The sequence below is a fragment of the Cyclopterus lumpus genome, chromosome 6, assembly GCF_009769545.1.
Source record: "Cyclopterus lumpus isolate fCycLum1 chromosome 6, fCycLum1.pri, whole genome shotgun sequence".
In the NCBI taxonomy this organism is placed as follows: Eukaryota; Metazoa; Chordata; class Actinopteri; order Perciformes; family Cyclopteridae; genus Cyclopterus; species Cyclopterus lumpus.
In genome coordinates, this window is record NC_046971.1 from 17,737,233 (window position 1) to 17,754,341 (window position 17,109).

General features: G+C 46.5%; 1 protein-coding gene across 5 annotated transcripts in view; it reads left to right on the plus strand.

Annotated features, from left to right (window-relative positions):
* The window catches only part of dusp8a (dual specificity phosphatase 8a), a 37,689-nt gene that overhangs the window by 15,126 nt on the left and 5,454 nt on the right, over window positions 1–17,109 (plus strand). The window contains exon 1 of one of the 5 annotated variants that reach the window (XM_034534522.1): window positions 13,619–14,439. The exons of the other annotated variants lie outside the window; for them this stretch is intronic. Within the exon in view, the coding sequence (XP_034390413.1) occupies window positions 14,322–14,439 (118 nt within the window). The 5' untranslated portion in view covers window positions 13,619–14,321. Of the gene's footprint in view, window positions 1–13,618; window positions 14,440–17,109 lie in introns of those variants that run through there. 5 annotated transcript variants of the gene reach the window in all.

The window sequence follows — 17,109 nt, forward strand, 5'->3', positions numbered from 1 at the left end:
ACCAGCAGAGGCTTACGAGTCCGTCTCAAATGTGTCAGCGCAGAATGGGGAGCGTAATCTGCCTCAGTCAGGATTGGAAGTAAGACGGCAGAAGCATGCTGCTTGGGCAAATCTCTGCTCTCTTCCCTGCATCCCCACATCCCCATTCTTCTCTTCTTCTCCGTTCTCTCCCTCCGCTGGGAGATTAGCGCTTTTTCATGACTCATTCGATGTCGAGGATTGCCTCAAAGCACCCGGCATCCACAATTAGTCACAGAGATGTACGGAGCACATGCTAGGCACACCCACAGCCATGTTCAATATCACACACGCACACACACACACACACACACACACACGTCTCCAAAAGCCAAGACTTTCCTCCTCAGCTGTTTTGATTGATTATTATCATAACCTTCTTAATGAAACACCCCTTGTCAGCAATTCCCTCAGCTTCCTCTTTATCGGTCTCCTCAGCTGACACGTTTCATTAGAAAAAAAAAGGAATCACACTTTCGGTCCCCGCTTTTCTGCCGTTTCCACGACAACAGTGGCAGAGAATATTCCCCAGAAGGACTCAGCCAATGGCATTGGCTGTTGTTTGGGTGGTTGTATTCTTGGGGTCATTGGAGCTAGCAGCCTGCGTCCGTGCATACTTGATGTTTATGTATTTCTATGTGGGTGGGCAGAAGTGTGGGGGGGAGGGGGGGGGGGGGGGGGGGGGGGGGGGGGGGGGGGGGGGGGGGGGGGGGGGTTTGCGTGTACACGAATGCACGCTTGCATGTAAGCATTTGTGCATGATAACATGCGGATGAGTGCTGCAGGATTTGTTTGTGTGTCAAAGGAAGCTGCAGAGTTATCATGAGAGAGATGTGCATGTGCTCATTAAATCATTTTAATTAACAAGACATGATGCTTATTAGAGAACTATTTAAATCAGTTCTTTGTTTCACAATCAACAAAAGAAAAGAGCCTGTGGTCTAAAAAGGTGTATGTAGTTATTTTCCACTTGGGGTACAAATAATGTGTGAACTCACCTTAAGAGTCTGCCGTGGTACAAAGTCTGAGTGTGAACATACTCTTCAAACATCAACCACCTCAAGCATTCCAGCATTGTAATTTATAGCAAGTAATTGCTGAAGTTAATTACTAGTCATGTATCAAGCATAAATATCAAACAATCCCTGCTTGCAGCTGCTCAAATCTGAGAATTTGCAACTGGTCAGACAAAACAAGTAATTTGAAAAAATCTGATGGATACACAATAAATGTTATTAGTTGAGGCCCTTCTTCTCCCCTCTCTTTCCCCTCATTCTTGGCTTTGATTGTCTTTACTCCCCCTCTCACTTTCTTAAAGATTCAAGGTAAAAACAGTAATCATTCTCTCTCTCTTTCCCTCATTCCCCGGCGCTCACTCATTCCATTACCTCCCTCTTTTCCACCTCTCCCCCTGCCCCTCTACTGAACCTCAGATTTATGATGCTGATAATTCCTGCGATGACTTCATATCTGACGGACTTATTTTCAGCCTCACGTACGCAGACCACACAGTCACACGTACAGTACACACTCCAGAGCGCTGCTGCAAATCAAGTGAGAGGTAATGCGGGGGGGGACCATAGGAATGAGGGTCAGATGGAGAGATGAAAAGAAAAGAATCCATATATATGGCACATATTCTGTGTATGTGTGTGTACTGGGAACGCATTGATCTAAAAACAATCGGTGACTCCTCATAGGTTTCTCTCCATTCAGTGTCTAATCAGTAGCTCAGGCTCGGAAAGCACACCACGTCCTACATGTGGATGATGTCATGGAGCGAGCCGTGTCTCAATGTGTCTTTTGTGAATGAGACGAGTCATCTGGGCAGCCAATGACTCTCACCCTGTGTTTAGTTTGAAATATATATTCAGGCAGGATGTTGTGGTGGCAGTTGTGAAAATGATTACGTCTGCGCATCTCAATACATGTGTTTGTGTGCGCGGATATGTTTGTACATTATTACTTCGTTGGCTGTGTGAAAGTGTTTGTGAGAAACATGTCTCTCTGAGGACAGCAGTATTTTTACCACAGTAATGATCTCACCCAGTTGGAGCTCGGGCTGATGCGTCTTGCCTTTTTCAGAGTTCTGACTTTGTGTGTATTTTTGTAGAGGAGGAGAACATCGCTTGGTTGGAGCCAGCTGCCTCCCCAGCGGGTCTAAAGTTTGCATGTTTCCCACCAATCCGCAGCACACAGCCAAACCAAAGACAACACCGCCTGCTAGTGTGCAGCTAGCTGGTGTGTCAGCTAACGCCAACTGCGTAGCTGCTGAGTCCTGCGTCACATCGGCTCTGATGTAGACCTGCCAGGATGAAATGTGTTGATGTTGGCATGAAAGAACCTTGTGTTCCAGTTTTAGAAAGAATAAAAAGAGAGAAATAATCAAGAGAGAGAGAGAGGGAGGAAAAAGTGTGTAAAAACGCACTGATGTTCTGCAGAAAAAAAGAGCGCTGGATTATCGTTTCAAGAGAATCGGAGGTGGTGCTTAAAAAAACGGCAATGTGTTTTATTCATAGCGCACTCATTTTGTTGACATAGAATTAATCAAATAAAAAAATAATGTTCTGACAGGAAACAGAGTTACTTTAAGTCATGAAGGAAGGTGTAGGGACAAGAATGCAGCGGTGTATTTCATTGATCGTGTGTATGTGTGTGTGTGTGTGTGTGGAGTTTGCAGATGTGCAACACTGCTCCTAATCTTCCCGAGCGCCATCTGCCAGTGTTTTTTCACCAGATTACTAAAGCGTCACACGACTGGGTCAAAGAGAGAGAGCAAAGGAGACAAAAGGGAAATGAGATAGAAAGGAGGGATGGCGGCACGTGCCGGACGTGTCTAGATTCTTTGCACTGGGGAGACATTGAGGGCAGCGTGTACTTAACTTACAGTCTCCCATTATCCTTGATTCATGAGGACTAAAAATATGAGTTATTCAACAGATCAAGTTTGATGAGGGAATAACTGTTGAGGTTATTTATTAGGAAAAAATATGAAAACATTTTCTGGTTCCAAACTCCCAAATGTGATAATGTCCTGCACTCCTCTATTCTCTCCTACTTATTGACGAAATGACAAATACATTAATCACAAAAAGATATACAGATTAATTTGTTAGTCATCAGTCAAGGTGATATGTCCACAAGATGTAGCCCAGACAGGTATGTGGACCCGACAGCTGAACCGGCTTGGTGACACTTGAGCCGTGTCACATTTCAAACTAAGTCTAACTGGGTTTTGACTATGTAGTGCTTTCATGCTAAAAAGTGACACAATAAAGTAATTAATGTAATTGCTGAGTCCTGTATGCAGGTACATTTTCCCCGAGATGTTCATAACAGGAGAATAAATCTATTGACGGTGATGAGTATTAAACCTTTTGCTTTTCTCGTCAAGATTTAGTTTTGACAGGGAGTAGAGTCCAAAGTTTGATTGACATATCAATCTCGTACAACTGAAAAACTGCATACTGTGTATATATATGATTGCGGTACTGCAATATACATTTGTAGCTTGGAAGCAATTTGTTTTATTTTATGGGTTAGCATGCTGACTCCCACGCTGTCAACCTGCCAGCTCAGTGCAAAAGCACACAGGACAAGACATGGCGATGACATACTGATGGGAGGTATTAGGAGATGAAAGGTGCCTCTCTCTCATTTTTCCTCCGCTTGGACTCTCTTTTGCTCACACACACTAAACACACACAGGAGCTGCTGTGTGCCCCGGGTCTTTGATGAGATCAGGTTAGGGTGTGACTGCACCGACTCAGGTACAAAGGTCAATTCAGTTATGTGTCATTCTTCTGTGCTGTTATACAACGGGGCGGCGGCCCCTGTGTGTGTGTGTGTGTGTGTGTGTGTGTACGTGCGCGTGAGTGTGTGCGCGCGTGCGCGCTCTGTTGTGTGTGTGTGTTTTTGCTCGTGCGTGTGTGTGTGCTCGTGCATCAGAGAGAAGCTGAAGAAGTGAGGTAATCGTGGGAGGCCGAATCTCACAATGCAACCGTTCACAGGGACATTCCAATGAGCTACATAAGGAGGTCTGTTTGTGTCAGTGTGTATGTCTGTACGTGTATTTTTGTGTGTTTGTGCGCATGTCTGCATGAATATGTGCATATGAAGTAGTGCGTGCACGCGCATGAGGCAATCTTTGAGTGTGAAAAAAAGACCAAACAGACGGAGGAGAGCCATTAAGGAGATGTGGTAATACTCCTCATTTCATCATGAGTGTGTGTGTGTGTGTGTGTGTGTGTGTGTGTGTGTGTGTGTGTGCGTGTGTGTGTGTGTGTGTGTGTGCTCATCAAGTGGTTACATTTATGTGTGTGCATGAGTCGGAGTGTGTGTGGTCGGAGAGGCCGTCATGCTGACCCGTGTTCGTCAGCCTCCTCAGAGCTGAAAGTCTCACTTTAAGGTCTCCTCTTCTTCTCCTTCTGGAGCGCAGCAGGAAGTCTCCACATCTTCCAACCCAGAAACACGCTCACACACACGCTCACACACACGCATGCACACGCTCGCACACCTGCAGCGTTCTCCACTGCAAGTCCGTGCGGTTGTTCTGCTCCCGACAGACACGGATCACGATGTTTATGTGATTCAGAAACTGCCAAATGCTGAACTGTTTTCGCAGGAAGTGCATTCTTTCTCTCTCTCGTGGCTGCAAGTCAAATCCTTTCAGGGCTGGACGGCGATATAAATTGCCGTAGATCACGTGTATGATTGAGATCAGGTTGACCTGATCGATCAGTGACAGTTATTTATCACTCGGTGCCTCCGGCTGTGTTGTGATTGGCTACAGTGCGAGTCAATGAGGTTGCGCACCAATTTTGGTTTTGTGCCGGAGGTCCACATTCTCCCGGCCACCCTCCTTCATTTTTCCTCTTTCCACCTTCTCCGTCATCCCCCTTCTTGACCTTCTAACCTGCCCTCTCTGCACCTCCTTGCCCCTTTCTCTCCCCCCCCTGCCTTCCCCTCCCTCTGACCCCTCTCCATTACGCCGTGGGGAGCTTCAGCAGATCAATGATTTCATTGAGAAGTTGCCAGTGGTGCCATTAGGAGGTGAGCTCACCTTCCCCGGGGAGATCTGACACATTATTCTCAATGACCTCGCCTTCCCCTCCATCCCCCCTTAAGCCCCTTACCTCCCCCCCCCCCCCTGTTTCTTCCTCTCTTTCCACTCCTCCTCCTCCTCCTCCTCCTCCCTCTCTCCCCTCTTCTGTTTCACGGTGCTGAGAACAGAGCTCTATTTTTAGTTCCAGACTCCTGCGGTCGTCACATCTGGCGCCAGTGGCCTCGGTGCTCTCACCCTGGCCTGTAGATACACAAACATGCAAGGACACACGCACACACACTTGCCACACCCCAACAAGCACCAAGGGAGCATAAAGGTCAAATAAAATGGCCTGCAAAATGATCTATGACATCACCTCCCGGCTCTAAAAAGTGTTACAGACTTAGAGAGTCTTTGGAGCTGCACGGTGGCACAACGCTCCATTTTCTGCAGTCGCTCTGCAGGTATTTAATCTCCTTTTTTAGGCTCACACCTTGAAGAGTGATTGTGCAAATGCTTAACTCACACACACACACACACACTTGCAAATGCCGGCACATATGGACCAACTCACACACACACACACAATATGGTAACAGGGCCCAGAGGAGGCCTGTACTGAGTTGAGTTTTATGTAACAATGTTTTGTTTCTGCCAGTGTTCTCACCCCCTCCCTCGTCTGTCTCATTGGCCTCACATGATGAGCTTGATGTAATTTCCCCCTTCTTTCCCTCAAAACCGAAAAACAAAAACAGGCCAGCATGTGTGAGCGTGTGTGTGTGTGTGTGTGCGCGTGTGTGTGTGTGTGTATTTATGTGTGTCGTTGCCAAATGTTTCCACCATGACGTGATCCCACTGCTCTGCTTGCCTCCTGCTCCTCTTCTTCTTCTCTTCCATCACTCAGAGTTCCTTGCTGACTTGGAGAGGCCACACACACAGACACACGCATACGCACACACACACACGCACACACACACACACACACACACAGACACACGTGAATCACAGTCATACATACAGTATATTCTAGCATGCAAAGAAAGAGAGAGACACTTTTCTCCCAGTTGCACGCACAGAAGATGTGTATACATTCCAATCAGTGTGGATAAAGATTACAGCTCAAGAGGTCAGTGCAGGCAGGCACACACACACGCACACACACACACACGCACACACACACAAACACACTCACATAATTTAAGATTATATGTGCAAAGTGATCTTTCTGTTCATCTCTTACTGTATTGCATGCACACAGAATGAACAGCACGTACTATGATTTTTTTCAACCAAAATGATCTTAATTTGCCGTTCCCAGACACATACAAGAAAGTCTGAGACATGTTGCATTATTCCCTGGAAATAACCTCTTCGTATGGTACAGTCTGACAAACTCACTAAAACAGTAGGTTTAGGCTCTATAAAAATAACAATAAAAATGACATGCATAATAACCTTTGCTTTATTTTCTTACAAGATGCAGTTTTCCTGTTTTGTACAAAGTAAAGCTTGTGGAGAAACCCTGGGGGACAGTACTTGTGCCACAGTGCCTTACATACTTGTTTAAGCTGCTTTGTGTATACAGTCCATCCACAGTGCATACCTTCTGGCTCCTGCTGCATTTTAAATCTATCTAGAAGCCTTTTGAGCGTCCCAACTCGCCCCTGTCCCGGAGTCGTCCAGCATGGAATAAAAATAGTTTGTTTAAACTGTTACCTAGGCAGTGTCAACACATCAGGTCAACAGGAGCTGAAGTTGAACAGCGGGCTAACCGAGGCCGGTTTCTCCGCGCTACGCACCCATCGGCACCTCATAACTCGAACTTCACCATGAATTCGGGCCAAGCGCTCTGCAGTTCGGTTGCCACTGCAGCATTCATCCCGATGACTCTGACACACATGTGGAGTGGAAATGTTCAGGGGCAGAAGAAAGGAGTAGCTCAAAATGATGCTAGTTTATGCTACCCAGAGCTGGCCTCTGTCCACCAGATTCCATTCATGCTCGGACTGCCCGCTGCTCCTGTCGTAGCGTCATTCCCTGGAACAATGGTGGATTCCTGTTTATCTCTGTACCGTCGTCATGCTTGAAGCTGATGCACTTTATACTTTGTCTGTGCTGCATACTCATTTACCCGAGTGGTTGCCACGTTTAGTTTTTCTCAGCTGTTTAAATCCGATTTAGACTGCACCTCCAACATGTGGATCAGGTTATATTTTGTGGCAGCCTTCTGTTGTGTGTTACATTATGAGAAAATCCATGTTATTGTGCAGTTGCTAATAATGTTCCAAAAAACGATGGCTCATTGGCATTGAGTAGAATTGCTGCCTTGAGCAGAGCAGAGAGTTTAAATCCTCTGCGGTTTAGCACGTTCCCTGGTATGTACACAGACTTGTAACTGAGGTCTTATTACCGCGATTTCATGCTGACCACACACAAACTTTTGAGCTGAACCTCTGGAGCTGCCGCTGCTTCCTGATAAAAGTGGGAGATTTTCCATCGCCACAGCAACAGGCTAATTTTGGAGTTCCAGGCAAGCCCATGGCCCCAGATTGAGGAATGCAGCACTTTGTGATCATTCCTGGTCCTCCTGATATCTTCCCCCTTTGTGCACACATAAACACACCCACACACACACACACAGATACCCACATGCATAGTTGAAGGCAGCCTACAAAGAGGTCACTTCCCCCTTCTGTTGTGTAACTATTTCCTGTTTCTGATAACGTGACATCAGGGCTCCCGGGAGGTGAAATAGGGAGACGGAAACGGAACTCGGCATGTATGGATACAAATCTATGTTGTGAGTGTTTGTGTATTTGCACAACTGTGTCTTTTGAGTTAGGAGTAAAGGAAAGGAAAAAAAAGTCCAAAAGTACTACCATTCGCTTTAAAAAGTCATTTTAAAAGCGCCGTAAAGGCGTTGGCGGATAGCACAGCTTGCCCAGTTCCTCTAACGGCATGGCGTCATTCCTTCTCTATTGTTCTTCTGTAGCTGGTGGAGTGATGTCACTGCAGCATTGTGGATGTGACACAATTACACACACACACACACACACAGTCTCCAGGGCCTGTAATGGCAGGAAAGCCAGCCCTGACCGCGGGTGTTGCGATATAGCCACTGTCACCATGTCCTGTACGCCCAAATGCAGTCTCCAGGGTGCGACGCCTTATTTCTGCTGCATGTCTGTGTGTAAGAAGGCTCTGCTGAATGACTACAACTTCAGTAATGGGTTTGCATTCTGTGAGTTGATGTGCAGGGTTTGTCCGTTTTTTTATATCTCTGGAACATTAGCAGAAATATTTGTTTAACATTTCTATTGGGAAAAGATTTATTTGAAGAAAAGCGCTGTTACGCATTTGAGGGCATGAGTCATGCTGTGTGTGCGGATGAGATAATAGGAGTCGTTGTGTAAAAGAATATATTGGGGGCAAACGGATCTCACCAGTCAGTGACCGGCACAGACAGACTACAGAGAAACACCCTGGTCCAGTTGGAGCTCATTATGAGACAGGTAGACCAGACACCAGTGTGTGTGTGTGTGTGTGTGTGTGTGTGTGTGTGTGTGTGTGTGTGTGTGTGTGTGTGTGTGTGTGTGTGTGTGTGTGTGTGTGTGTGCGTGTGTGTGCGCGTGTGCGTGTGCGTGTCCAACAGAGGACCAGATGGCTCGGCTTCCAGCACTGCTGTCAGGACAGTGCGTCTCTCAACCTTCCTGCTGCGCTGATGGGGACCTACCTTACATTGAACTGATCTTAGACCTGCATGTCAGTCTGCATGTAGCAGCTCATCTGTGTGTTCGGGGTGTTATTGCCTTCAAGTGCGTCCAGTTCAGGCCATTAGCATTTAGAATGAAATAACCATCCGTTATGCTCAAGTGAATCTGTGTAGACAAACTCACCTCTGGGGAAATTAGATGAAATCAGAGTTTGCGCACACACACACATGTACACACACATTGTTCATCTTTTCCCTCCTGCAGACGGATGTGCATGGTTCCTGCTCTTATTTACCCTGTATTATCCCTCTCATGCACACACACACACACAGATGTATTACTTCTCTATAGACATCCTCAGAAAACAGCTGCGAGCCGCCTCCCTCTCGGCTAAAATTAACATTCCCTTTTATACATTCACACTTTTGCACAAAGTGAATGCCAGGCTTTATATGCATGCAAACATACTGTACGCACATGCCTGTGGTGGCCAGCAGCATTTCTTTTTTATCCTTAACAGCCCACCTTTTTCTCCACGCACACACACTGCTGAACATCTCCAACTAGGATTTTTAAGTAGTTCATCTGGTTTATGAGAGCCCGTCTGGCACTGAAAGCCCCCCTTGGTGTGTTTGATAGCTTACCCTCTTCTCTTTCTTTGTGTGTGTGTGTGTGTGTGTGTGTGTGTGTCTTTGTATACGCACTTGCTTGAGTGTATCTGTGTGTGGAAACAAGTTTCTTGCCAGTGAGATAGATTTACTGCTGCAGAAGCCCCGGGTGCTGAGCTCCTCCGGGGGGTTAAGTTGTTTGGAGGGCAGGGGGTCTTCTGCATGACTGATGAGTGCGGGCCTCCCTCCAGGCTGCACAGATAGAAATTAAACAAACGCATGCATGAGCACACACGCATGACCGAGTGGTGCATCAGTGCTGCCTTAGTAGCATACACCCCTCCTCCCGCCTGCTCTTTACATCAAAGTAGCACCTCCCTCCATCATCCTCTCGTCTTCACCTCCTCAGCCTCTATTCCCGACGTAATCGGCTCGGGTCGTCTGTCTGAGAAGGGAAGGAAAGAAGTTCTAATAAATGTAGGTGGGAGGAAAGCACTTGGAAGAGGAGAGAACATCGACGTTTTGACATTTTTTATATTGGTGACCGACCGTGCAATACGAAACCAAACCAATACCAATTTTTTGGTTTCTTAGAATATAAATGTTTTATTTGTGATTAGGATATTTTACTCAATAAAATTTTTAAAAGTCTTAATTTTGAAAAGCTTCCTGATTTAGATCTCTACATACTCAATCAAATAATTAATTAAAATAGACGTACAATCAGTCCAGATTGCACTTTTTTATACACGCGATTGCTCACTCCACCATTAATTTCCCCTCTCTATATGACTACGTCATTTCAGTTACCATCTCCCTATGGATTCAAACACCCCCCAATTACATCCAGCACCCCCAGCTACCTAACCTCCCCCTCCTCTCCTCCAGCACCTCCCCCACCCTCAATTGCTCCATCCCTCCATCCATCCTCCCCTCTACCTCCCCTGTGGACTACCTCACCCCCCAGGCATGGCAGCTGTGTTCTCCTGTAGGCATTACATCACTGCAAGAGCAGCCTCGTTACTGATCCCCTGACAACCAGCACACACACACACACACACACACACACACACACACACACACACTTGTGGACATATGCTTGTGTTTACACAAGTTGGAGCAAATAACTGTCCACCCTGTCCTGTCTAACCCCCCCCCCCCCCCAGCAATGTCCTCTCTTGTCTTCCTCTCACCTTGCACCGTTCTTCCTCTTCCCACATGGTCTAAACACATGGGTGCACACACACACACACAACCACAACCACACACACAAAGATAAACTCACACACACAATAACCCTTCACCCTAACCTACCCTATCCGGAGAATGACGTCTCTCCTTCCTGTGATATCCTGACAGATGATCTGTGGTGTCGGATGACGCTCCTGTCGCTGCCTGTCTCAGCGGGGAGGGAAGGGTGTACGGGCGCTGACAGAAGATATTAAATGAAAGATATTTTATTTATATCATGATGTTAGTACCTTTAGGTTTTTGCAAATATTGGAGACCTGCATAGACTTGTTTGGGAATTATTATTATTATTATTTGCGACGCACATGCAAAATAGAAATGGGTTTCACTCAAAAATAAAAAAGTGTGAATACAAAATATATTTTACAGGAAATAATGGGTGCAACTGGAAGTCCTCTTACAGGATAGAAAACATGCAACGTGGAGAAAGAAATTATAATATTTTACTGTTATTTTACAAAACTATGTTATAATGAATGTTTACTTAATATTATACATTAAGTAAACATTCAATATAGCAAGTTGAAGCATTGCAGGCAAAGTGTAAAAGAGGGAAGGCGATGGATCAGAGAGAAGATGGCAAACAACTTCCCGGTCACACCGTGTCAGTTTACGGTGCCATTACTTCAGTACGTGATATATTTGCATCCACGACACATGTGATACAACTTCACAGGCATAAGAGTAGATTGGAATGTGAAAAGATGTAATCCAAACATGTATTTCCTTGTTTTCTCTCCAGTTGTCAGGTGCAGACAAAGTCTCTCGCATGTCAATCTAACATCTAACAGTCTCGGTGCCTCCGGTGCAGAGAGGCTGCGCCATGTTCTTCTCGTCTCCAAGGCCCCTTTGGCCTTTACACCCCTTCTCTCTTTCTGTCTTACGCTGCTATCTCATACCCATCTCCACTCTGTTTTGACTGGTCTCTGTGTAAACTGTGCGTTGTCCCAGTAACTCTCCCATAAAAGCACGCTCTAAATCTAAGAGATGTCAGTGGAAGGGGGAAGGGGGGGGATTCCCGGAGTGACCGTCCTGACTATTTCGGTCGCAGCAGGGCACACATGTGCAGTCAATAAAAAAGGCCCGGCTGTCATTTATAGCGTCTTGGCTGTAATCCTCTAATTAACACGCCTCCTATTCTGAGCCCCGTTACCCTGCTGGGTACCGGAGGAGGAGGAGAGGGGGTGTAAAGAGAATGAGGGCACGGTGTTTGCTCCAGGAACTCAAAAGAGTTTGAACACCAGCAGCTACTTTGTTTTGTTGCTGTTGGCTTCCACTGCTGTGGGTTTGCAGGTGTTAGGAAGCGGTGTGCTCCAAAGCTGGTTTTATACGGCGTCGAGCCACACAGACAGAACAAGCGAACGGAGGTGTTCGAAAAGTTCAAAGCGGGGCGATGATCGCTGTGTTCGGAGTGTCGTGACCCGAAGTTGACCTCTGTGGAGGGCCAGAGAGTGTGTGTGTGTTTGTGTGTGTGTATGTGCGCGTAAAATCACCCTTATTTGTTCTTCGGTTCGACATCCTTCCAAAAACCAAAGTCTGCATTTTTCACAAAGCTCATCATCACCAAGTGACCTATTTCCTCTCCCACTCTCAGTGACCCGTGCTTGAACAGAGGGTGACGCAAGGCTGTTCTCACCCGAGTGTGATCGTTCAGGGGTCTGCAGTGATGAGATGAGGTCAGTCGGTTAGCATGCAGCTGGCCCCCTAACTAGACATCTTGTATAAGCTCATTTGCCTCCTTTCTTTTCTTCTTCTTTTTTTTTTTTTGGAGCGTGTCTCTCTGTGGCGATGACTGAATGCACTTGAAGCCCATCTGACCTGGTTTGAATGTAATCAGTGTGCCGTGACGTCTCAACCTGAGACTGAGCAGACAATCAGACCCGACATTTCACTGGCCCCCTCGTGGCAGGTGCTATTGTCGAATCGGTGCTCTGTGTTACGAGCAAGATGTTAAATGACCTAAAATGGTAGCAAAAAAAAGAACCACCATGTTAAATTGATCTGTTATACAAACCTGTGTTAACTTATTTGGGCTTATTAAGAATGTATTTAGAAGAGCTGTTTGCATAATAATCCCTTAACTTCCAGTTAACATTTAGCCCTGTCCAGCGGTTGTGTTAAGTCCTGTGCTGCTTTGTTTCCATAGCTGGACTTGTGGCCTACATGTTTGTCATTCCATAGTAAAGTACCAGAAGGCGGTGTGCCGTGTCAAATGCAATGATGGCTGCCGACCACGAGCTTCTTTGGTCTTCTCATCACCTCTAGCCTGCTCTTCCACTTTTGTATGCCTTTGTTTCTTTTTCTCCCTACTCCTCCCTTCTCTCCAGCTTACATTTTGCTCTGCTCTCATTCCTCCTCAAACACGAGAACACAGTGTCCAAAGACTGGCGCATTAGACATCACATTCCCTGAGATAAAGAGATAAATCATCTTTCAACATCCTGACAGTCTTAAACCTCCTTTGCAGGAGGTGTAATATGCTCAGAAGCTACAGTACTTTAAGGTGAGCAACCTAATGCAGGTATTCAGCTTCTGCTTACTGTTATGCTGTGAACCTTTATTAAAATCTACATCAACTTGTTTGGTATTGAATAGGAATTAGATGTAAAAATGATATAGGATATTTGAAAAGCAAAAGCCTGCATCCCATTTATAGGCCCTTTCCTTTCTCCCCTGTTATCGACAACACAGAAACTATGCAGTGTAGCAGTGTGTGTGTTTGTGTGGTGTGTAAGTGTGTGTGTGTGTGTGTGTGTGTCTGCTACACAGCCTTATAGCTGTGTCTTAGCCTCCATCCTGCTCTGTAGCGAGGCCCCTGAGGTGGCTACATATTTGTTGGGTGAGTAAGGAATGTGGTTACATGCCTTAGACATTAGCTATGACGGAGCGCTGGCTCCACAAGAGAGGGAGGGTGCAAGGGAGGTAGCAGAGGAGGAGGGAGAGAGGGAGGGAGGAAGGGAGGGTAGAGTCTGAGCTCACGGCAAGTGAGCTCATTCCCCCCCAGAGCTCGAGGAGAGAGTGTGCAGCTCCGTCATCCTCTTTGCTGAGAGAGAGAGAGAGAGAGAGAGAGAGAGGGGAGGGAGAGGGAGGAGTGTAAGCCCAACGACTGAGCGAATGAGAGACGGGGAGAGGGAAGCAGCACAACAATAGTGGGCTGCTCTTCTGGCCGTGGACTCACAGAGACAGAGAGAGCGCTCAGAGAGACACACAGACGCTCTGTAAACCAGCTGCAGACACATTACAGCTGGGCAGGACAGACTTATTCACTTTTGTTCTTCCTCCTGCTCTCTGTGTGGCTACCATTCTTCACAAAACCACAAAATTGCTGAGCTTTGACGCAGGAACATTTTTAGGAATTTTTGTGGTCATTTTGTGGGATCTTTGCCATTGGTGGACTTGAGGAGCGTGCCCACAGACATTTTGGATTAGTTTTTGTTGTACCGGGTCTGTTCTCGGAGGGTCACCGTTTGGACACTGTGACCACTGACTTGAGTGCACTTGAACTTCAGCAGGAGTTTTGTCTACTTGGGATTGTTACACACAGTGTAACAATCCCAACAATCACTGTGGGCTCACCTCAATAACCCCTCTAAGAAGAACACTTCTGTTTGTTCTTTCTGACACTATTCTGCGTGGCAAGGCTCACTCCATCCCTGTGAGTGCGTGAACCAGAGTGTGTTCTGGGGGATGCCTCTGGATGTGGTGATTGCCCCAGCGGAGGACTGTTTTTGGCCGGACCGGCGGGACACAGACATGAGGCTGAAGATCAGGGTCCGCCGGATGAAACAGGGGAGAGAGCTAAGAGGTGTGTATCCACCTGGACACTGCAGGAGAAGTGATGTGTGTGGTGTGTGTGTGTGTGTGGGGGGGGGGGGGGGGGGGGGGTTGAGAACATCCATTTCTGCCTAGTAACATGTTGAGGATGTAGGCCTTTGTGTACAGAGGTATTAAAGTCAGATTTTATATTCTATAAACACAGATGTTGCTGGGGATTTGGCTGTGAAATGCACCACTGTCAAATACAGTTGAAGGTGTGTATGAGGGGGAAACCACTGATAGCAGTGTGCGCTGCAGATGAGCACAAAGGCACAGTGGGCTCCCACGTAATGACGTATTCCAGTCCATGCACGCTGCAAATGAAAGATGGATGTGATTTGAGTTTTAAGGACATCTAATGGATCAATAGTGGGATGTACTGCAACAAAAGGCGAAAAGAATCCATCGCCAAACCCGCTAATTGTTTTCCCACCTTTTTTGTTTGCGCAGTTAATGTGTTTAGAGGGAAAGAATAGGAAGAAAGGGGATTAAGGGGATGACATTATAAAGACGAGAAGCGATGAGGAGGAAAGAGCGTAAAGGAAAAGCACTCCCGGGGGAAGAATGAGAGCCGTGACCTGCGGTATGACATAGTGCTCATGCTCTCTCAGCCTGTGGTCATTGAGATGTAAAACTATCACAAAGGCTCTTTCTGTTTTCTCTTTCTTCTCCTCTGCTCTTGGCTTTTGTCTCCCTTCTGCTCTCTCTCTCTCTCTCTCTCTCTCTCTCTCTCTCTCTCTCTGCAGAAGGTTGTCTTGTGGAGATTAAGTTATCAATATGTGTGCAGTGTGCACTGCAGGTGTTTAACATAACACCTTTCATACAGAGCGATGAGGCAATGCAGAGCTGTGAGGAATGTAATCTTTTCTTTTTTACAACGCACTGCATATTGCACAAATTATCTATGCAGTCATTGAAATGCTGACGTTATAGTTGGATCCTTTAGTTCATAAATGTATGAGAGTTTGTGTATACAGTTTGTATGCAATTGTCGATGCTACACATGCATATCAGAAGGCTGGTGTGTGTGTGTGTGTGTGTGTGTGTGTGTGTGTGCGCGCGCATGTGCAGTCCATCTCGTCGAGGTTTTGCATCTGGAAGTGTCAAACTGTCTCAGAGAAAACTAGGGGGAAAAAATGACACATTTGTCATCAGCAGGTGAAAATAGAATTGTGTCTTTCACAGGTTATTTTGAGGCACTGCAACACGTCTCTGTGGAAATAGATAGGCTAAATTACAGGAGGGTTTATACTCCTGTGTCGTAATAACACGGTACTGCTGAAACAGCAGTTGATCAAAGTGACATACTCCCGCTATCTGTCTGCAAAGATAGAGGAACAATAAACAGCTCACCCAACAGCCAGGGCGGCGTGTTAATCACACGTTCCCGGCTATCACCTGACGCCCACCATGGAAAGCGATGACATCACCCCACTACCTCATCAATGGGCTGTCAATCTACACATTTCTGACAGACTCCCCCCCCCTCCCCCTAAAACACACACACACTCCAATCGCTTCTCCAGGCTGCAGAACAGCCTTTGTGAAGCTGAGTGGGACATGTGTGCAATGATGTCATGTTGGGAGGGTGAGGGAGGAGGGGGGAGGGGGAGGGTCACATTGAGATGCTAATGTCCCCTCATAGTGTTGGGGACAGCTGGAGGGGCACAGAGGATGGCGTCATGTCTCCCCCGATATGAACCACAGAGGAAAGCGATGGAGGGGAGCGGGGACTCATTCAGGCAGATCAATGCCCCCAGGCTGCCGCGGGCTGTGTGTGTGTGTTTGTGTGTTTGTGTGTGTGTGTGTGTGTGTGTGTACACGCCTGCCTTGTTTGTGTGTGTGCCCCCCATGTCCATTAACAGACGAGTTAAAGAGGGCAACTGAAAGCTACACAGAGACTGAAACACACAGGGGCGAGAGGGAGGGGGTGAGCTTGTATTGACGAGGCAGTCAATTGCTCCAACTGCAGTGATGTAACAGCAGAGCTCCCATTAACCATAATAGCCAGGCAGGTGTTGTGTGTCTCTGTTCGTCCGGTCAATATCTCCGGGATTCCATATCCATTCATCTTTCAGCTTTCTGCATCTATGCTCTCAGTAGCACGGTCCTCAAAAAGCTTGAATTTAATCCAAATATCTGCCACCAAACTCACACTGTTCATGTCAGTGGGATAATAACCTGCACTATTCAACTGAAATGTGAATATTTAGCTGGAGGAAATGACTGATGAGGAGGAGGGAACCAGCGAACAAAGGAGGCCTGAGTGCTCGGCTCTGACAGGGCAAGAGAGGAAAATAAGCAGTTGCATAAGTGATGAAGTGGGCAGAGGAAAACGGAAAAAGGAAGTCACTGCTGGCTAGCATTGCCAATGGTGACACAGTGCCCTCTTTCCCCGGTTGTGTGTTTTCTTTCTACCCCCCAAAAAATTCTCCAAGTGTGTGTCAAAATTGGGTTAGTCACATCCTGTCCAAGTACATTTTCCAGAAGTACATGATGCATACAAAACATGATCCGGAGGCCCAACGGAGTTTGAATATTATTTCTGTGTGGCAAAAGATCATGACTTCAGTATGTGACTGCAAATGACAGCAACCTTTATATCTCTCTTCTTATCTGTTTCTGTTCATTTTGGAGTTATAACTGTAGGATAGGATAC